Source organism: Halichoerus grypus, chromosome 6, assembly GCF_964656455.1.
Source record: "Halichoerus grypus chromosome 6, mHalGry1.hap1.1, whole genome shotgun sequence".
Lineage (NCBI taxonomy): Eukaryota > Metazoa > Chordata > Mammalia > Carnivora > Phocidae > Halichoerus > Halichoerus grypus.
In genome coordinates this window covers 27,213,456-27,235,948 of record NC_135717.1, presented here as the reverse complement: position 1 = coordinate 27,235,948, position 22,493 = coordinate 27,213,456, and the positions used below count along the sequence as shown (strand labels likewise).

Here is a 22,493-nt window from a genome sequence, read left to right as displayed (position 1 = left end):
TAAAACAGAAGGAAGCAGAAAGCAAGAGCCCTGAGCGCTGGCTTGCTGGCGAATGGCAGCATGGCCGAGGCGGCGGCAATGAGAACCTGCAGGTGTTCCCGTGGACGTCGCAGCCAGGCCTCTGTGCTCCTCCCCAGGTCTGGGCAGGACCTCGCAGCCGCCCGTTCCAGCAGGTGGGCCCCTCCTACCCTGAGCCTATCGGATGACAGGGTCAGAAAGTATCAGAGCCCCCCACCCCCACCCCCCGATCTGGTGGGAAATGCCAAAGTCATTAATCCTGCCACCGAGTCACCAGAAGGATGCCGCCAGGGACCTCCTGACAGCAGATGAGCGGCCCCCCCTCCAGGGCAGCTACCTAAGGCTTCTGGGGGCTCTTCCAATTAATAAGCTCTAGCCCCGTACTTGAGACTCATTAGAATTGTGATTTAGGCCCATTTACTGGTGTGAGATCACAATGGGGTGCTGGGTGATTATGGTCATCCAAGCTTGCAGCCAAAGACCATTAAATACATGCCTGTCACTTCCTGTCTTGCTTGTGCCTGTCCCCAGCCCGTCCCCGGCAACGCTTCAGAGAGAGGGGGAGAGGCCGGAGCCGCGCTGGGGTGATAGGTTCTGACCATCGTGGGCTTGGTGAGGGCTGCCTCCACCCCTGTCCCCTGCCCCTCCTTTATCTGCCGTGGTGGCAGGCGGTGAGCACCAGGTCCCTGCCCCAGCCCCAGGGACCTTTCTGCCACATCAGGCTGCTCATCGTGGCTCTTTGCTCAAAAAGCCTGCAATGGCTTCCCAGGGCACTTAGAATGAGTGTCCTTTCCTCACCAGGGACAAGGCCCGTCCCCATCAGACCCCCACCTTCCCATGCTGTCACACCTCAGACCCTATCTCACCACCCACATAGCCCCAGCTCACTTGGGCCTCGGGAACTTTGCTATGTACCGTTCCTCCTACCTGGTGCTGCTCACCCCAGATCTTCTTGTGTTGGCGCCTTCTTGTCATCGGGCCACAGCCTGAGTGTCCCCTCCTAGAGCCGTCTTCCCTGACCCCCATCTGAAATGCCATTCGCCACCTCTCTCCAGCTTTGTTCTTCTTTAAAGGACTCAGCCCCAAATCATGGCATATTTTACAACTGTTGGTGGCTCTGTTTTCTCTTTGCCCGAGAATATAAGTTCCATGAACCTCCTTAGTTCTCTGCTTTGCACCTAGAACAATGGATGTTGCCTAGAAGGTGCTTGAGTATTGGTGAGATGAATGAATGAATAAGAAGGTGTAGTAAGGGCCAGAACCGTAGTAATGACAAGCAGTAATAGTCACCGCTCTCCGAGTACATGCTGTGAGCCTGTCACTATGCCAGGCACTTTACCTACACTTTCTCATTCGATTTTCACAAAAAGCCTGTTGAGGCAGGTGCTAGTTCGTCCCATTTTATGGAGGCAGAAACTGAGGCGTACAAATGCTAGATGTAACTTGCCCAAGGTCACCCAGCTAGTGAGGGATAATGCTGTGCTTCAGTTCGGGTCTTACGCCTCCTCTGGTGGAAGAGTGAAGACAAGGGGTCCTTCCCTCTGTGCTCCCTGTCTGACTTAAGGGCTGGGGACGGGGGATGGGTACAAGGGTGGGTGTCCTTTTGCTGTCAGCAGAATCGCAGCGATGTCCTGAAGGAAAGTGGGAAGTTGGTGAGACCCTGTCTGAGACTCATAGTTCGTTGTTGTCACATGGAAATACTGATGGAAAAAATAGCGTCCACAGATAGCACCGTGAAACCGCGTATCCACGTGGCGGTGCTGAGGACGCTGTGTGTCCAGCCCGAAACACACGAAGGATCCGGGAACAGGCCACATGACAGGACTCCAGAGTGTTCTTGCTGCGTTTTATCAAGAAGATGGGCTGTGATTGCTTTGCACGTCCCAAGTAGCAAAGCAGTTTTGAGCCATTTGTATATTTTCAAATTGGAGCTTTTTTTTTTTTTTCCAAAGCCGAAATTTGAAATTCCACTGAATACTGCTGAGTAGCAAGGACACCGATATGGGCTTTCAGAGGCTCTAAAATGTCCAGTGAGACTCTGGCTGTCATGGCAAACCAGGAAAGTGAGCGTGTGTGTGCATGTGCGCGTGCGTGCATATGGCCTGGACCACGAGGTACTTGGCATCTTTCTTGATACTCTGCACACTTCTTCTGTGATGTGATGGGACAGCCCAGCCGGTTTCCCTTTGTGTCTTTCTGAGTCACTGTGACGGCCACCGGCCTTCAGAGTTTAAGCTCCTGACAGATATTAAAGAACAATTCACTTATTACAGCTAAATAGAAAAGCATATGGAAAAAGCAAACTGCATTAGCATCTGCTGCATGGGCTCCATCTGCTCCCGTTGGCTTGGCTTTGCCTCCAGACCTGCCAGCCTGTCCGTTTTCCAGGGCCAGTCCCTCTCCTTCCTTCCAAGCGAGGACAGGATGTGCCCGTTCATTCTGATCCACTCAGGCAGGAGCGGGCACTTCTGAGGCGTTTGAGAGACGTAGAGAAATGCACGAAACGCGGGAGGTTTGGAGGTGGTGGGCGCTGGAGTTCACACTCGGGCTCCGCTACTTGCTGGCTGTGTGGCCATGGGCAGGTGGCTTAGCCTCTCTGTGCCTCGGTTTCCTTGTCTTGTGCAATGTTGGGGTAGCGATGGCAGTTAGCTCCATCTCAGGACCGTGTGAGAGTAAAATGTGAAAATGCAGGTAAAATGTTAAAATCCCTGGCAGCGGTGGCCTATGGTGAGTGTGCAGTAGATACTAATTCTTGCTTTCCTGAAGAATATTCCTGGCCGCCCCCACATGGCCTATGTTACTCATCCTGTATCCTCCAGCCTTGCACCTTGAATTTATTTATTTGTTTATTTTTTTTTTTTTTTAAAGATTTTATTTATTTTTTTGACAGAGAGAGACATAGCGAGAGCAGGAACACAAGCAGGGGGAGTGGGAGAGGGAGAAGCAGACTCCCAGCTGAGCAGGGAGCCCGATGTGGGACTCGATCCCAGGACCCTGGGATCATGACCTGAGCCAAAGGCAGACGCTTAACGACTGAGCCACCCAGGCGCCCGCACCTTGAATTTAAAATGACTCATTGGACACCACGTACGGCGAGGTCTCCCAGCCTTCTGGAAGTTCCCATGTTTACACCCTTGAAGACCCAGCCCCTCCCCGCCCCCCGTCCTTTGTACCAAGAAGGAAGCTGCCGGTGTATCATTTCATGATGGGACAGAGGTGCCCGGGCCCCTCCCGGATCCGGGCCAGCTCGGGGCCAGCCGGCCTCGTCCGCCTTCCACCTGCAGCCGCCTCCTCTTCCCACCTGAGCTGATTTTTGCCTCCAGCTAGCAAGACAAACCAAATGTTGTTATTTTAGTATCTGGTAGCCTGTCGGAAATAATTTCTAAAAATGTTTTCCCTCTCTCTCTCTCTCTCTGTCCCCGCCGGGCTCCCTGAAGCAGCCACATCTGTACAGTAATTAGGACGCGACAGCTGGTAGCCCCCTCCCCCCCCGGCCACCGGGGAATGGGCTGCGGGGCCCTGGGGTCAAATGCTGCTTACTGGCTGGGGCGCAGGGGTGGGGTGAGGGGCTTAGGCAAGTCGGTGTGCCTCCAGTGCCTCAGTTTCCCCATCTGTGAGATGGGAATGCTGACAGTGTTCGCCTCCAAGGGCCGTCATGAGGTTTTTGTGAGTTCATCCCTGCAAGGTGCTTAGAACTGTTCCTGGCGTACGTTCCGGGGAAGTGGAAGGTGAAGTCACGCAGAGAGCTCGGGCCATGAAAGCAGCCCAAGTGGGGAGGAGGAGTAAGCGCAGCCCATCCTGGGTCTCCTGATCCACCCCTCTCCTTGCAGACTGGGAGGAGGGGTAGGGGTTTCACTCCCCTTTCTTGCTCTGTAATCCCAGGCATGGCCTGAGACTTCTGGGAACCCAGCGCGCCAGGTGATAAGGAACCAGAGGGACGGACTAGTCCTGTGTTTTTCCAGGAGGGCTGTGTGGCCCCCTGTGGCACCCACGATGATTTAGGGGCACTCCATGGACATTAAATAACCTTGGACTCTCCAGGGAGAATGTTAGTGCCCTGTCATGCTCCTCAGTCTCTCTGATTACACCAGGGAGAATGTCTCAGCTTGGTGCTACCGCGTCGTTAACACCTAACACACCTCTTCCTTTGCCCCACAGGCCGTGTGCCCTGGGCTCATAGCCTTAGGCAGGCAGTTTGATCTGGCTGGGCTGGAATAACATCATGTTTTTTTTCTTGGGTCCAGATTTTAGAACCCATGGCAGTCAACTTTATTTTTTTTCCACATTATAAGTGTAGACATTTAAATGGTAGCCAATTAAAATTACTAAGTAAATGGCAAAATGGCAAAAGCATTAGGAAGTATTGCCCTACGGCAACACGCCCAGTTTGAGGACGGTGAACGGGGTCCAGAGTGTGCCTAGTGGGGTGGGGCTGGAAGCTGCAGCTCCCATACCTGCCTCCTGTTAACATTCCTTCGTCCAAGGCTCCACTGGGCGCTGCAGGCTGGTGTCTGGGCCTGGCTGACCCTGATTCGGGTCACATCTCTGGCTACACATTGGAATCACTTGGGGAGCTTCGAAAAACCCCAGTTCCCAGGCCCCGGCCCGTAGTATCTCCGTGGTTGCAACCTGGGCATCAGCTTTTTTAAACCTCCCAAGGGATTCGAACAGGCAAGCAAAGTTGAGAATCCGTAGGTCCAAAGCTGCTGCCCGCCCATTCTCACTGCATTCTGTCATCTGAGGGAAGAAGAATCGAGAAAAGCAGAAACGAAGGGGAGAGGGGGGGGGCAGAAATGTTAATAAAATGTTGCGTGAAACCAGCAAATCGCCAAGGGGATATGTACAGCGCGGTGCCATTTTGTCAACCTTATAAACATACAAAGCAATACTCTATATTGTCTGTGGACACATATGTATTTACTAGAGATATAAACGCATAGCTGTGAAGGATAGAAGTGACCTCTGGGTTGTTGAGAAGTGGGAGTTGAGCAGTGGGAAGTACGTCAACCATATCTATAAAGTTTTATTTCTTTGAAGAACTGAATAAAGCATGGCAGAATTGGTACCTGGGGGTGTTCTATTATTCTGTATTTTTGGCATGTTTTGAAATATGCCGTAAGTCAAGGGGATCTTAGTTTTTATATTTGTTTGATAAGCATCGATATTAGGAAGATATTTAGATCCGTTTTAGAAAACAGTAAAAAAAAAAAAAAAAAAAAAATCCCACTAAATTTTACTGCCTCAGATCTTCAGAACTTTATAAATGTCCCAGGCCACAGGCAGCCTTTTGATCACAGAACGATGCAGGACAGTGGGATGAGAGGGAGGCAGGAGACAGACGGACAGAGGGGCAGCAAGAGGACAGAGACCCAGGGGCTGGAGACAGGCTGACCCCTGGGGTCTTAATGAAACCAAGGTCCCCAATAATATGCAAGGCTCTGCCCGGCAAAGGGGGGCTGCCATCTACTTGATTTCTTCCAAGACCTGCAGGACCCAGTTGTTTAGTAACTGTGTCTAGTAGCCACAGACACATAGAATCTTGGCCTCAAATGATGATTAACAGAGGAAGGGGGAGGTGGAGGAGGCCCAGCCTGAACCTCATGATCTTCTTCAGCTGTCCTACCAGAACATTCAGTAGCCTGGAGATGGATGGAACCAGACACTATCATGAAACTGACCCCCTCAGCCTATTCTCCGCACAGAGAGCGAGCCCAGGGTGGATCTGAAATTTCAGGCTTTGATGCCCCCAGAGAAACTGCTAGCCCCCTTTTCTTAGGTGTTGTACCCCTAACCAGAGGCAGCTCAGTGCCAGTCTATGGCTTGAGGGGGCTGTTTTGGTTCAGGAGTAGGTATGAGCTTGAGCTCCCAAGCTGGGCACTGTGGTTTAAATCCCCAGTCTCTGTGGTCTTGAGCAAATGTGTTGACCTCTCTGAGCTTCAGTTTACTCATCTGTCAGAAAAGATACCCTAATGCTAATAGGAATATCGTCAACAGCTCTGATTTGTGTTCTAGGCACTGTCTTAAGTGCTTGGCCAACACGACTGATCTGCTCCTCATACCAGTCCTATGACTGGTTTATAGGTTATAGCCAGAAGGCCTGCCTGAGGTCGCAGAGCATTTAAAAGGCACCAGGACCCCGGTGGTCCACTTCGGTGCTCATGCCCCTGACCACTGACCCACACTGATGCTTCGTAGGGCTGTTAGGAGCGTCAAGTATAGGAGAATGCATAGAAAATGCTGGCCCAGCAACAATAATGGCAGGTGCATTGGGGAGCGGAGGACTGTATCATGAAATCCTGAACACCCGGTGTCAGCTAGGATTTTCCTGGTCTTGACTTCAGGCGTGTGGATGCAACAGATGAATTTCTGTCCTCTTCCTGAGGCCCCATCAGGAGGGGAATGCTCACGGTCCATCCTCCCTGCTGTTCTGAGTTCGAACACCACCAGAGCTCCACGGTGACATGAGGCTGGCAAGTTCCGAGCACAGGCTTTGGAATCAGAGAGACCTGGGCTTAGTCCGAGCCCCGTCCCTTCCCACCCATGTGATGCTGGGTGAGTCACATAACCTCCTCTGCCAGTCTCAGTTTACTCTTGCATCAAGGGAGGATGAGAATACCCCCCATGTCAAAGATAAAGGTGAAGGTTCACCGAGGGAGTAAACAGTAGGTGCTCTCCCATGTAGCAGATGTTACAGGCGGTGGAAGGGATCATAAAGCTCGCGAAGTAAGCGGCGCTGCTTTGTTGGGGGAACCTGCGGGGACTTGGACGTCTACATTGCGTGGTCAGCCTGGGAGTCCCTGTCTTGCTGACTCCCCTCTTAAGTGAGAAATCCTAATGGGAACACCTCCTCGAGGGAAAAGAAAGTGACCTGCCCTGGGGTGGTAAGGCAGCCAGGAGACCCTATGAGCCCCGGGAGGGCCCCCAGGAGCTGAGGACTCTCAGAGATGTGTCCTGTCCAGAGAGAAAGCAGCCTGCCTTCCCAACCTCGTTACGGCGAACCGCGTGCATGCTGAAAGTTCCCAGGAAGAGCCATCTAGTGGCCTGAACGACTGGTCCAGCGGGTCTCCCAGAACCACCTTCGGCTACGTTTGTTCCTTGAGCTGTTTGAGGATGAAGAGGAGCGAAGTCAAGGCAGGGCTGGTTGCGCCGGGAGAGGTGCCCCCACTCAGCCCCTCGGATAAGGAACTTGTCCAATATCAAATCTTCTGCCTGGCCTGGGTAGCACGTGTCACTTCCCAGAATGGGAGGGGCAAGAAGAGGCAGAAACAACCCTTTCGCCTGTCACCCATGCCCCCGGCCCCTCTCGCTTTCTCAGTTGTGGGGCCGCACAGGCCTGGCTCCTCAACTGGCTAAGATAACCTCTACGAGCCTCAGGCCTCTCATCTTTAAAATGGGTGGATAAAAACAGGTAAGCGATGCTCAGCATTGCATCCATGGCGCATCCTCTACTTAGTCTGTTTTTATCTTTTTTTTTTTTTTTTTTTTAAGATTTTATTTATTTATTTAGAGAGAGAGAATGAGAGAGAACACATGAGAGGGGGGAGGGTCAGAGGGAGAAGCAGACTCCCTGCCGAGCAGGGAGCCGGATGCGGGACTCGATCCAGGGACTCCAGGATCATGACCTGAGCCGAAGGCAGTCGCTTAACCAACTGAGCCACCCAGGCGCCCCTGTTTTTATCTTTTTATTGAGTCAGTAAACTGGTCGTCTGTCTCCTTTTACTAAAATGTGAGCTCCCTGAGAGCAGGCATCTAGCTCAGTCCTAGACCCAGCCCCACTGCTGCTTAGGACAGTGACCAGCACTCGCACGGTACTCAGTCAGCGCACGTGAATTCGTGCGTGAAAGGTCACCGCAGGCAGAGGTCTGGATGAACTAACAGCCACCTTATGTTGACTCCTCGCCTCTGTGCCCTGAATTGTGCTGTTGGCCCGGTGAAGTCAACACGTCTTCTCATCAGCCCTACGAGGTTTGGGTATGATTATACCCATGTCACCTGCGAAGGAACCGAGGCTCAGAGAGGTTAACTAACTTTCCCGAGGTCACACAGGTAGCAGGCAGCAGAGCCAGGTTTCCAGTCCAGAGGAGCATCTCCAGAGCGTGTCCTTGAGACGCACTCCGTTGCCAAGCACCCGGCTTGTCTGAGTGGCCGTGATTGCCCGTTGCCGCCTTCTCGCTCGGCACAGTTTGAGGAATGCACGTCAGACCCACTGCACCTTAAGAAAGCGGCCAGAACTTTCCTTTTGGGTAATGGGAGTACATGCTAAAGTTGGTTGTGATGAGGTTTTGCATCCCCCTTCCGAAGCTTGGTAGAGACCGTGTGGCTTAGAAGGGCGCATCCCATCCCACGGACAACAGCGACCCTGAGTCCGGAAGGCAGCAATCATTTCTCAACAGGATGGACGTTGCTGTCACTTCTTCCTCATGGCCCACGAGTAGAGACGCCATTGGCCATGGCATGCCAAGCTCACGTGTAAACAGGATGCGCTGATGGGGCGCCCGCCGTTGGCAGGGAGGAGGACCGCAGAGAGAGTGGCAGCCCTCTTCGGGAACTTGGCCAATGAAAACTTGCTCGGAAGGCCCTGTCCCTGGCAGTGTGGGCCAAGGCAAACACATGCTCATAAAGGAGATTTAGGGGGTGGTAGCTGCATATTCATTTGTACCTCTGCATAGTAAAAATAATTTATTGGCAGCTGCCTGGGAAGCTCAGTTCTGAAGTCACACGGCTGGCAATATTAGGCACCTTTCCCTTTCTCTCTCTCTCTCCCCGCCCCAAGTGGCTCAGGCTTTCGGACGTTATAAATTAATTGGGTTTGTGTATGTGTGGATGCATATATATTTATTTATTTACAGGCGTTTCTCTTTCTTTATATCGCTGGCTCCGTGAGCGTTTACGCTTCTTCAGAGAGTCTGCAGTAATGAGCTTACAAGTGTGTCATTCATTACGCACTCCTGGTGGGGTGTGGGGTTAGGGAGGGGGGCCCGGCAGATGCAAAGGATGGGCTTGAAAGCTGGATGTCTTTGATCAAGAGGAGGCCCATTTGTCTCCTTAAGGGCCCCTTTCCTAGAGGACCTGGGTTGGAGAACGTTAAGAAGGTGACAGCCGGAACCTGGAGGCAGGAGAAGTAAAGAAGGGGTGTGGGAGAATAAAACCACAACGAAGAGCGGGGCAGGGTTTTGGGGGGGTACAGAGCTGGGGTTAGTCTCAAGTAACTGAGACTGAGACCATGAGGTGGGAGGACTCTCATCCACAGACCTAAGTTGTTCAAGCAACCCTCTACCTGCTGACTCTCCTCCTTAAGGATTTCAGCCCGCTTAGGGATGGAGTGCTTTCTTCCAGGGTCTTTGGTGGAGGTGGTATCGCCCCCTAGGGGTCGTTTTGGAGATTGTGGGGCGCTCTGAAGGGCTGGTCTTTAATGCCCCCTTGCAAGTAGTGGGGTGGGCTTCATACCCATGCTGTGTGATGAGGGGCCTGTTACTTAATGGCATCTACCAAATAGTTCTTGGGGATATTTTCCCCCAGCTTTACTGAAGTGTAATTGAGAAATAAAATTATACTTAACATAGTTAAAGTATTTATCGTGATGGTTTGCTAGAAGTCTACTTTGTGAAAGGATGCCTTCCCCTTCCCCTTCGAGTTGGTTAACACATCATTCTGGGATTTTTCAAGATAATCTGTGTCGAGTGTTTAGCACCGTCTTCAGGATAAATGTTAGCAATGATGGTTTGTTATTACTAAGTTTGTGGTTTGCTGGTCTGTCCTGCCCTTGGTTTCTTTATCTGCCTCATGGACGTGCTCTCTCTTCTCTAGATTGGTCTGGAAAATTGCTTTCTCTGGGGAAGTCTCCTCTCCTCTCCTTGGAGCCCAGTCCTTGATGGAACCCAAACCATTCCACACATCACTTCTCGTCGCGCACTGAAATAATGGATGTGTGTGCTCACTTCCCTATCCCGTGCCTGAACTCGCACCGACAGCAGGAAGCGTGTTTTAATTCGCCATCTTGTCCTTTGCCTCCGCCATGCTTGGCAGGGAGTAGGCACCCAATTAAAGTTTGTGGAATGACTAAACCAGTGATTCTCAACCATATCAGACCCAGACCCCCTTCATGCCATGCAACTTTTAAAATACTCCTTTTATCCTGAAATAAAATCCATTACTTGTAACCTACTTACACTCACAGCTCTAAATCAGATCAATATACTGCCCTCGTAATAACAGAAAGAATACATAAAAGTAATTTATAATAAAGATCATATATATTTCGTTCTGTAAATGACCAGGTGTACAACAGCGCTAGACTGGGACTTCTCAAACTTTCATGCGCAGGTGAATCACCCCAAGGAACTTGTTAAAATGCACATTCTCATCCCGTTGGCCCAGGCAGGAGCCTGAGATCCTGCATTTCTAACAAGCTCTCAGGGCATGCTGATGGATGCCCCTTTGAGTGACGAGGGGCTAGAAGTCACACGAAGAAGTCAGGCCCTGTGTCGAATCACCGAGAATTCACTAATTACAGATGTAGGGGGATAGTAGGTGTGTGGGTTGGTGACTCATCGCCACAGCTTGTGTGGATGCTGATGATGGGAGTCCCTGAAATTGTGATCAGAATTTGAGTGATGTAAAAATTTCCCCTTGAATTAAACGGTATTTACTTTCCTAGAAAATTCAGTTCCATTAAAATCACTCCACCCAGCTCTGTGTCTTATGTCAGTGTGACTTAGGTTCCTGGCACCAGTAATTAAAAGTGAGTTGTTCACCCACCTGACATCTGAGAGACATGTCCTATGGCATATAGGACATTTTTTATCACTCAGCAAAGCTGCTACTTCTCCTGACCACCTCCCACCCTTCCCCCTCCCGAGCACCTTTGTTTGGTTAATCAGGCCCTTCTCTGGCTGTCCCTTGTCTTCCTGGCTGAGTTCTCCTGTTCTGACTGCTTTGTTTGGTCACGCGGTGCTGTTGTTCCCGGATGGGGACAGGGTCCGAGCTGGGGAGGCCTCTAGCGTCAGCCTCTGGAGCCCGTGCCCCCACAGCTGGACTGTTCCACAAGGGGTGCTTTTGCCCCTGAGGGCACACTGGCAATGTCTAGAGACGTGATTTGGTTTTCACGAGGAGTCTTAGTGGCCCCTCATGGGTAGAAGTCATAGATGCTGCTAAATATCCCACTGTGCAAAGGACAGCCCCCCCACAACAGAGTCAGCCCACCCAAGTGTTAGCACTTTCAATGCTGGGGAGCTGTTGTAGAGGTGTCCAGAAGGCTTTGTGATTGAAGCAACGTTGGGTTGCTCATTCCCTCTCTCTCTCTCTCATCTTCTTTCCTTTGTTGTCTCTCCATCTTTGGGTACTGGGGCCTTCAGTGTGAAGGCATGGAATGTCACAATGGCAGGCAGGTTATGTGCAAACAGTATTTCAGAAGGGGCCGACCTCAGAGATAAGGCCTCCCCATAAAGACCCCTTCTGTGTGCTGGGCATTTTGTTCCAAAACAGTGGTGGTGGTCGTCCTTTCTCGAAAACTCTTCCCCCCTCTCCCTCTGCCCTTGCATCTGACCTGCCAACTTCGCTGTCTCTGGAATCAACTCCACCTCCCACACTCCATATGACCTTGAGCAAGCCTGGCCTGGCCTCAGTTTGCTCATTTGAAGCAGTGCCCACTTTTTCTGCAAAGGCCGGATTTCAGCTTCGCAGGCCAATTCCACCTCCGTGTCAGAGACTCCGCTCCTCAACGGGTGTGGCCGTGTTCCAATAGAGCTTCATTGGGTGGCCGTTGGCCGACCCCTGCCCTGCGTGTTGAGGCTGTTTGGAGGGATGGATAAGCCGTGCCCAGGGAAGTGCATGGTGGGGTGCCTGGCGCATGACCCCACATCACCAGGGTCAGCTTACCTTTGTTCCGTCCTCGAGCTCCCACTTTCTCTTGCACTTGCTTGCTTCCCTTTTGCTCTGGTCCTGTTCTGCCTCCACCATTACCACTTCCTCCTTCGGCTCTCTGCACACATCTGTCTCTCACACTGTCCGACGTGGAAACAGCCAGAAGACGCAGGTGTAGATGTGCCCCTGCCACCACCCACCTGCCCGCCGTCCTGGGGCACTGGGCATTTGTTACCACCTGACTGTCCCCGTCACATCACCTGGGGGGACTAGAAGGAGCTCGTGGGCCAAGCCTGTGTCGGGCTCTGGGCATGCTTCCTCTGGCCTCCCATGCTTAGGCCCCGAGGACAAGGTACTGCATGTGGAGTGGAGGGCCAGGCCATGTGGCTTAGGCCATGTCCAAGCTAGACAAAGCCATGAGGACCGATTTTAATGGTCGTATACATTTGCAGTAGGGGAAGGAGGCGAGTGCGAACCAGATTCCACTTCCAGTGGTAGATGACTGGGCGTTTTCAGGAGAAAGTGAGGGAGTAGGGAGGGGATCACAGGGGCTCCGTGGAGTCAGGCAAGGGGACAATGGCAGAGAGCAGGAAGCATCTGGGGTTGCTAACTGGCATGTGTCCAAGTTAGGTCGTAACCTCCCATGGAGGCCAGGACACAGGGGCCCTGTCTTCAGGGGTTGGCTGGAACAAACTAAATTCTTCAGGCAACACTGAGTTTCCTTGGTTAGACACTGTGGAGGGGGAGGGGCTGGTATCAGTCTCAGAATGTAGCCTCGAGCTGTCAGAGACTGCCCAAGTGTTTGTTCCAGGCTTTACAGGCCAAGGTTGAGGCCTAGTTGAGAAGGGGCTCCCAGGAGCCCGGCTAGAACTTGGTCAAGGGGAAATCTTTGTCAGCAGGTCACTCTCCCTCCCAGAGGACAGCCCCGGGGGCTCAGGGATCTGGGCTCCTGCTGTTCCTTCTCTCCCTGTAAAAGTAGTTAACAGCACCCTATTTCCTCTCGACCTAGATTTCTATCTTATGTGTATTTATCGTGTGTGTAAGTAAAGTATAAATCCAAAGGCTTGGCCTATAGTGAAACACCACAACTGAAAAAATCCTGAACTTCTTATTTCAGGAATGAGAGGATACTGAGGATTACAAGTATGTACTATGCCAGCATTCTTAAACTTGTTGGTCTCAGGACCCCCGAATATTTTCAAACATTGTGGACTCCCAAAAAGCTTTTGTTTTTGTGTGTGTGTGTGTATATATATGTATATATACATATGTCTATGTATCATATCCATTATCATATCAACATATCATATTGATCATATATCAGTATATCATATTAATTATTTACTACATATTGACATTTAAGATACTCTTAAAATGTTTATTAATTAAAATAACAGTGCTCACCCATTACATTTCTGCACAAGTCAACAGTCCTATGAAAAATATGTATGTTTCCCACAACAAAAACAAACTTTGTGAAAAGAGTCATTGTTTTACATTTTTGCAAATCGTTGTGATATCCGGCTTAATGGAGACAGCTGGATTCTCACATTTGCTCCTGCTTTCAATCTGCTGTGATTTCACACCTCGTGTGGTCCCTGGAAAATTCCACTGTGTGCTTGTGAGGGATGGAGAGAAAAAAGGAACAGGACGTCTTTGTCTTTTGATAGAAATCATGACCCGAAGATCCCCCCTCCCCCCCGCCACAATGTCTCAGGGACCTACAGGAATCCCCAGACCACGCTTCGAGGACCGCCACACTAGACCAATTGCAAGACTTAACTCCGTTTTAATAAATTATAGCTAACGTTGACCAAGTTCTCAGCATTTTGCTAAATGCTTGGCATGTATTAACTCTTTTAACTCTCAGAGAAGCCCCCATGAGGGAGTTGCTAGTTATTATGCCCATTTTACAGAGAGAGAAACTGAGGGTCACACAGTTAGGTGTTGTGCCCAGGGCCGCCCACTGAGCAAGTGGCAGAGGCCAGATGCGAATGCACTATGCCTTGCCTCCCCTCCCTGCCTTTACAAAACACTTAGGGCCTGCTCATCAAATGACATCGAGGGGCCAGCTAAAAATGTCATCATGCTCCAAGTTACTGAGTGCTGAATATATATCAAGCACCATGCTAAATGTTCTTTTGTTAAATAGAATTAAATATAAGTGTGCCCTATTATTTAATCTCTACCTCGCCTTTGCAAAGTAGGTCCTCTTACCCCCTTTTTTGTAAATGAGAAAGTTGAGGCTCTGAGAGTTCATCTTTCCCTCTCTCCTGGGGTCGAGGGGCGGAGGCTGGATTCCAAGCCAGGGCCCTTCCTTACCCCCTGCTGTGTTTCCTGTTACCATAACTAAATTTGCTAAATTGCACCAAGCTTATTATTCAGAGTGCTATTAAAGAAGGGCCCGCCCAAGCCCAGCATGGCCCACGGGCTTCGAGTGCTGGCCAGCCCAGCCACGTTTTGTGCATGCCAATGAACCGGGCCAGGGGCCTGGGTTAGGTCTATTTGCATTGGCAGCCTGGGTAATTGCATATTCTAATAGGGCGCAGCCATGCACACTGCCCCTCCATTGCTCCTCTGTCCTGGCATTGAGGTCCTTTTGGAAACAGGTGCGGGCTTCTACCCCAGTGTCCCTCCCAGTGGTCTTGGTCACCCTGGTGACTGGAATGAAGCCTCAGACACTGAGTTCAACAGCAAACCACCACTCATCTGGCTGAGCGTCTCCGTGGCACAAAAGGAAGCCATAAACTGGTTGTGATGAGCGAGTGGGTGGGACAGCTTGCCTGGCCAGGGTTTCCCTTTGGCATCATCCTTCTTCCTCATGGCTGCCGAGAGGCTGTGTGGTGTGGGTGGGTGTGGCCCCTGGACCCAGACTCCCTGGGTTCAAGTTCTGGCTCCTCCCCTTCTTAGATCTGGATTCAGACACCTCACATCCCTGACCCTTAGTGCTCCCCTCCAAAACATGGGGAGAAAAATGGAGCATCTTCTTCATAGGGTCATCACGAGGATTCCGCAAATTAGTATGTCCGGGGGGGGGGGTTGCTTAGGATGGAGCGTGGGACGGTTAAGCACCGTACTTGTGTTTTCTAATAGATGCATGTTTCTTCAGACACCCCCCCTCCCTGCCCACCCCCCCCGCTGTGTGTCCAGCATTGTGTTCTGTACTTCGTCAGTTCGGTTCCTGGGAGGTAGGTGCCCAGCCTCAGAGCCCCCGGTTGGTTGAGGAAGCTAAGACACAGAGAGATGAAATGATGTGTCCCGGGTCCAAGAGCTGCTGGAGATAATGATGAAAGGATGGGTCACGGAGAAGACGTGATGCCTCCGGGAGTGTCCATCTATTCCTCTATCCCCGGTCTCTTAGGGTCCATCAGATTATTTCCCAATGAGCTGGAATGGCAGAACTTTGTTAGTCAATCATATTGATTAATGCCTAATTCAGAGAATGTTTAGTAACATGCTTACAGGACCTGTCATTTTACAGAAGGGAAAATTGGACAATCTCCAAAGCAAGACAAGTACCCAGGTCTTCTCCCTCCTTGTCTAGTCTTCTTTTTACACACACACACACACACACACACAAAAAAAAAAAAAAGAAGAAGAAGAAATGTTTATCAGTGAGTGCATAATTTAAAAAAACACAGCCACCCACCTCCACCTCTCCAAACCAGGACCAAGGGACCCGGATTCAGTCGATGGGGTGAGGAGAGACTCCCCCTGAAATCTGAACGTTGGAGAACCAGGGAGGGGCAGAGGCAGACCCAGGTTTGTCTCCAAACAGCAGCCCGGGTCACGTACCCTGCTTCTCAGAGCCATATTGTGTTTCGCATATTTCTACCTGATTGAAATTGGCTCTAAACGTGCCCAAGGTTGAATGGGAATGGAGGACATTAGTGCATTTAATTATTTCTCTAGAATAAAAATGGATCCTAGCAGCAGCTTAGAGGTAAGGCAGCAGCAGAGCAATTAGAGTTTTGGAGCTCTCAAGCAAACATTTGAATGTACAATCATTGCAATAAGTACATTAAAATAAAATAAGTCAAAGAGTTGCATTTACATAAATAACTCAAGGTGAGAGTGTTGGATTTGTTAAGAATCAAGGGGACACAGCTAGTCGATCATAATGAGGAAATAATAACCAGGCTGTCCTCCAGGCAGAGGCCATCAGGGGCGGGATGGTTGAGACCCAGTGTTAATTGGTAGCAAACCTAATATGGGTCCAGTGGTTATTCTTCATCCTGCTTTGAGTGGCAGACACATTCTGGGGAAGTCTGACATGCATTCATCCTCACTAAAATACCCATGAGGTAAGTATTACCATTGTTCCCATTTTCCAGATGAGGTGACTGAGGCACAGGGGTGGGGGGGTTTGAGGCACTTCATTTCTAGCAGCATGACCTTAGTCAGGTCATTTAACTTCCCTGTGCCTTTGTTTCCTCCCCTTAAATAGGACTACTGCTGCCTGCTTCCTTGGGTATTTGAGAGGATTAAGGACACAAGGCGTATGAAGGGCCAGAGTGGGGAGGGGGGAGTACGTGGGTGCTGAGGACATGATGGTTATCTTGCATGTATTTGCCTGGAAACCTCCCAAGGTTGGTTTTCATAGGGAAGGCAACCTGGATTGGGAATTCTGGGTCTTGATTCTCCAGAACGAGAAGAGCAGAGACCTAATTACCTTTGGTGTGCAGGTGAAGAGTTACCAGGAAGGTGAAGGGATATCTCATGTTCATCAAGGGATGGATGGATAAAGAAAATGTGGTATATGCAAAAAGTGGAATATTATTCAGCCTTGAAAAAAAGAAGGAAATCGTGCCATATGCAACAGCATGAATGGACCTGGAAGACCGTGTGCAAGATGAAATAAGCGAGTCACAGAAAGGCAAATACTGCATGAGCCCACTTCTGTGAGACAGCTAAATTGGTCCCACTCAGAGACTCTGTAAAACGGTGGTTGTCAGGGGCTGAGGGAGGAGGAAGTAGAGAATTGCTAATCCAGTGGCATAAAGTCTCAATGATACAAGATGAATACATTCTAGAGATGTTCTGTACAACGTCTCACCTGCAGGTAGCAATACAGCATCATGCAGCCAAAAATTTGTTAGGAGGGTAGATCTCATGTTAAGTGTTCTTGCCACAATAAAATAAAATTTACCAAAGAAAGAACAGGGGCGTCTGGGCGGCTCCGTCGGTTGAACGTCTGCCTTCAGCTCAGGTCATGATCTCAGGGTCCTGTGATTGAGCCCTGCATCGGCCTCCCTGCTCAGTGGGGAGTCAGCTTCTCCCTCTCCCTCTGCTCCTCTCCCCTGCTTGTGCGCACTTTCTCAAAGAAATAAAGAAAACAGAGTGGGGACACGCTGAGGGAGAATTCATCAACTACTCTAGGAAACAGAGTTGACTCGGTGAGCCGGGGGGTTCCGGGCCTCTGAAAGATGTGTGGTTCTTGCTGACTGTGCGCCTCACTGACTTTTCTGGAAGCGGTCTAATGTCTGTGAACTCTTCATTCCAGAACACAAATCTTTCCCTTCCCTGTTACACTCGAATCTTTTGATTTCCCTTGGCAGCTGTGGAGCGTCTGGGGCCAGGCGGAAGGCCACGGGGCCACACTGAGCTAATCATCCCCATTGTGGGGGCCTCTCTGAGTAGACGACGCATATTAATCAAGCGTTATATTAGAATTGATGGTGGCCCCTGGTCCTGATGTCACAGATTAACCAGAGGAATCGGCCGCTCTCTGATGGTCAGATTAGCTTCATTGATTGCAGTGTTTCCTGTATCTGGTTTTGCTTGGAGATGTTCTGCCAGAAAGTGGTAGAGATCGTGAGCTTTTGAAATTGGTAGTTTAGGGAGGTTTTCTGCTCAGGTCCAGATTTGCGATCCCCCATTAATGAGGAAAGAGAGCAACCCAAGAATAATACTTAGGCTGTGTCTGATGAGAGAGGATGCAGATGACTGCAAGGACAGAGACTCTTCCTCTTACTCTGTGCCTTCGTGTTAACTCCTAGCTTAGGGATGGAATTTAAATTCATATTTTTGGACATTGGTACTCATCCAGCTGATTCTGTGTCAGAAGCCAAAAAACAAAGCAAAACGAAAAAACACCATCCAAAAATTGGCTCCTGTGTCTGAGGACAGCTAGGAGGCAGAAAGGTGATCAGGTGGGCTCCTGTATCAGTCAGGATGAGCTAGACTGTGCTGCAGTAACAAAGATCCCCACATGTCAGTGATGGAAAGCATAAGAGGTTTATTTCTGCCCCTCGGGAGTTGGTCTCTGCTCCGCGCTAGCCTCACTCAGGGATGCAGGACCTCAAGCGTCGGGAGTGTGGTTGGATGCTATGGAGGAAAGGGCAATGTGGCAAATTGTGCCTTGGTTCTGATCACTGGTCTTGGCCACAGCAAGTTGCTTGGCTGTGCCTAATTTGTGGGGTATGGGAAATACAGCCCTTTCACATGCCTAGATGAAAAAGAACTAAAATATTTGTCAAGAGCCTTATGGAAAACCAGCCCCCCCATATCCGCTTCCATCTCAACCTAGGTTAATACAAGCAAAGAGGGAGATACCCATCGCACCCCCCCCAGTAGAGAAGGGATCGCTAAATGCTCCTCAGTTTACCTCTCAGCCAAATAGAAGAGGCAGTTTTAGAATCAGACAGGTACAAGTTCACCACGTCCCCCCAGATGACTTGGGGCAAGTTCCTGAACATCCTCGAGCTTTCCCGCCTCTTTTGTGGATGGGAGGATAGTAGTATCTGCCTTGCAAGTTATTTTTGAAGCCTGAAGGAGATAGCACATGCCAGGGCTTAGTTTGGTCCCTGGCACCTGATGTGTGCTCAGGAATGTTAGAGCGACCAGCCTGGGCTTCTCTTTCTGTTAAAGGGCAAGGAGAATACCTCCTTATGGGGTCATTGCATCCAGCGAGTGATACCTGGGAGTCACTTAGTATATGGTGCCTGGCTGGTGGCTAGTGCTCAGAAAAGGCAGCTGAGAAGCTGCTTGGGATTCTTTAAGGGCCTCTGGACAGAAAGAAGGGGAAAGGTGAACATCAGGGGGGTTCAGTTAGGTGACAGGAGCAGGAACAGCACCCCACCAGGGGTGATTCTTTGCAAGGTGTGTGGGGAGGTAAGAAAGCCTGGAACCAGGTGTCAGAACTGACAGTTTCCCCTTCACAGACCAGGTTATAATATCTGCCCTGTGTGTCACCAGCCGCCATGCTGTGACCCAGTACTGACTCCCCTCTCCCTTCTTAGTATCTTTCCTCCTCTCTACCCCACTACCTCCTAGCTCCTACCGCCTAGAGCCCTTGGTGCCTTGTGGCCCTACTTACTGTCCCGCTTTCTGTGTGACTCCTTGCCACCCGATGGGCCACTGGCCAGACTTGAGATATGGAGGTAACATGGCTCTTCCAGATCCATGTAGCTGGGCAGGAGTTGTTGGGAAGGGAGCCAGATCTTGTGGTACAAAGCCAGGCGGTGGTGCTTACGGGGACAGAGGGATGGGGGTCAGAGGGGCTCTGTAGCTTCCTGGAAGTGGGTAGTGGACCTGGTCACCTAGGCTATGGGTCTGCAGCCCCATCCCAGCTTCACCGCCAACCAGCTGGGTTACCTCAGGCAAGTCGCGAATAGTCTGTTCCCTCACGTGCAAAATGAGCATGAGAGCAATGTCCAACTTACAGAGTGGCCGTGAGGAATTTTAAGAGTCAGTTTTCCGTTCTTAAGGCCTCTCTACGTAGGAGAAAAGGGTGCTTAGTGCTCGGGAGATGGAGAAAGGGCAAGAAGGAGGCAGCCGATAATGGTTTCTTCTCCAGACCATTACGGGGCCAAATGGGGGCCCTGGGGACAGGGACAAGTAAACCAAGCCCAGGGGATGGGAACCAAGAAACTCCTACTCCTCGAGAGCTGGTGTCTGCACGCTTTTTCTTAAAGAGGTAAATAGAACTATTTAGGCAGGCCAGATGGAGAATATTGCCATGCTCATTCCTGCTATCATAGTGGGAAGGTAGCCACAGACAGCACATGAACAGGTGCGGCTGTTTTTCAATAAAACTTTATTTACAAAAGCAGATGATGCACAGGATTTGGGCCATGGGGGCCACCGCTGGCCGAGCTGCTAGAGTCCGAGCCCTGGGGCGTGCCGGCTGCCCTGTCCGCCCCTGCCTCTGCTGTTCCGTCCCACCGTCCTCTTCCCTGGGAACTGTTTCAGGCACATTTAAGACAACCAAAGGGGTGATCTTCCCTCAAATTGCTACTCATGGCCCTTGTGTGTCTATAGCAACAAGGGTAGATTTATGGAGCCAGTTAGCGTTCTCTGTGGCTTTAGAGGTCCCCTCTGGGGCTAGCTTTAGAACAGTGGATACTCTTTCAGGTTAAGGCGTTGGTAATGGGCTCTAAGCAGCAACAACATGTTTTGGAAACGATGCAGGGTATTAGTTGAATGGTACATTTGCTCTGAGCTCAAAACGGCCAGGGCCTACCTATGCATGGAGAAGCTGAGTTGAGGCCACCTGCCTTCCTGGAAAGATCCATACCATGCATTGTCTCCAGAATGACTCTTGGCCTTTCCCTTGACCCCCCCGGGTGACTTAGTCTGTTCTGCTCCAGGTACAAACATCAGGAGTCAAAGGACAAACACAAGAGTGTCACAAGCTTGCGTCCCCCCTGGGATTCATTGTAAAGATCATAATGCAAAGGATGCATTCCCCTCCAAAATAGCTCGGATGTCTCTCCCTCCATCTGATTTCTCTTACAGGCATAGATCTGTGAGCATGTCCTAAAGGCAATGGAATGTATGTCATATCCCACTGAATATTTTCTTCCCTTATAATTTTATTATGGCGTTTCCAGCCCTCAAATAAACCACCACAGCACTCTCTCCTAGAATTTAAACAGGAAACTGCAACAAAATGTCCATAATCCAATGGCAGAGACAATCAAGGAAGCTTGCTGAAAAGGAGGGTGTTGTTAGTAACAAAGCATCGAGAATCACAGAGCCTTTGAGAGTTTTCAAAGCCTTAATCTCTGGTTGGAACGTCTCATATTTCCAGATGAGGAAACTGAGGTCCAGAGAGAAAACTCTACTTTGAAGTTAAGCTTGTAAGCAAAGGTATGGCGTGAAACCGTGGTGCAGACCTCCAAACCTCTGTGCCCCACTCTGCAAGGGCCAACCTACTTAGCATGACCACTCAGTGATGTTTCTCTTCTGTGTTCCTTCCCATTTTCTCCAGGATGGCTACTTTTCTCACCGGCCGAAAGAGAAAGTGCGAACAGACAGCAACAATGAGAACTCGGTCCCCAAAGACTTTGAGAACGTGGACAACAGCAACTTCGCACCCAGGACTCAAAAGCAAAAGCACCAGCCTGAGTTGGCAAAGAAGGCCCCGAGTAGACAGAAAGAGCTTTTGAAAAGGAAGCTGGAGCAGGAGGAGAAGGGGAAGGGACATTCGTTCGCAGGCAAAGGCGCCACTGAGGTGCTGCCTCCTGGGGAGAAAGCCGCGGTGAACAGTAGCCGTGGGAAGGATGCCCCAAGACAGGCCCACACCAGGAAAAGCGGGGGCGGCTCCCCCGAGCTCAAGTACGACCAGCCCCCCAAGTGCGACATCTCGGGCAAAGAGGCCATCTCCGCCCTGTCCCGCTCCAAGTCCAAACACTGCCGCCAGGAGATCGGGGAGACCTACTGTCGCCACAAGCTCGGACTGCTGATGCCCAAGAAGGTGACACGATTCTGCCCCCTGGAAGGTGAGTCCCAGCCCCGGGTCCAGTTCTTCCTCCTGCCCAGTCCCATTCTGCTCCCATTCTCAACCTTCCGAGAATGACCGCCCTATTTTTCCAAAACCCCCCCCACCCCCGATCAATGCACAGATTTTTTTTTTCCGCTCTGGTACTGTCTGAATTCTGAAGTTGTGTGTAAGAAAACCTTTGCAAAATCAAATGGCCTTTTGTTCCAGCTTTAACCAGTTGCCTTGATGGCAACGGATAAAATACATGAAATCGGGGCTGGTGTGGAATCCGAGGTGACTGTATCGATAGGGTTCGTTTTTTCTCTCAGCAGAATATCGGGATTAAAATCGACACAGATATTATTGTAATTGAATATGATTTGAAAGGTTTCTAATTGGTTGCATTGACTTCGGAGGCTCTAAAAAACGACCTTCCCTTTTTTCCTCCATGGAAAATTCCTTCCTCCCTTCCATTCTTCCTTCCTTCCTCTCTCCTTCCCACCCTCTGTCTCTCCCCACTTCCTCCCTGTGCTGGAGACTCTTCTGTGGGCTGATGGCCAGTGACAAGTCACATCTCTTGCTCTGCGATGCAGAGACAGGTAAGAACTCTAAGCCCAGCGGAGGGGCCCTCCGAAGGTGGAGGGGACATTTGCTCGGGTGAGGTATTACTCGTGTATCTCTGCGTCTGACGTCATGCCGTTGACTGGATTGTGTGCCTTTCTTGGTGGTGTGTTTTATCAGACAGTTACCAGGCGCTCGCTCCTCGTCAGACACTGCACATTCAATCGGCTCATCTCATCCACCGCCCTGTGAGGTCGGCCCTGTCGTCGTGAGCCTAAATTTTTTTTTTTTTTTTTAAGATTTTGAGGATTTGGGTCAGGTAGGGAGTGGCCGTGTGTGTGTAAGT

At 50.5% G+C, this 22,493-nt stretch overlaps 1 protein-coding gene across 1 annotated transcript in view; it reads left to right on the top strand.

Annotated features, from left to right (window-relative positions):
* Window positions 1-22,493, top strand: part of XYLT1 (xylosyltransferase 1) — a 299,369-nt gene that overhangs the window by 145,179 nt on the left and 131,697 nt on the right. Inside the window, exon 3 of the mRNA XM_078074765.1 lies at window positions 21,095-21,605. Coding sequence (XP_077930891.1) covers window positions 21,095-21,605 — 511 coding nt within the window. The remainder of the gene's footprint in view (window positions 1-21,094; window positions 21,606-22,493) is intronic.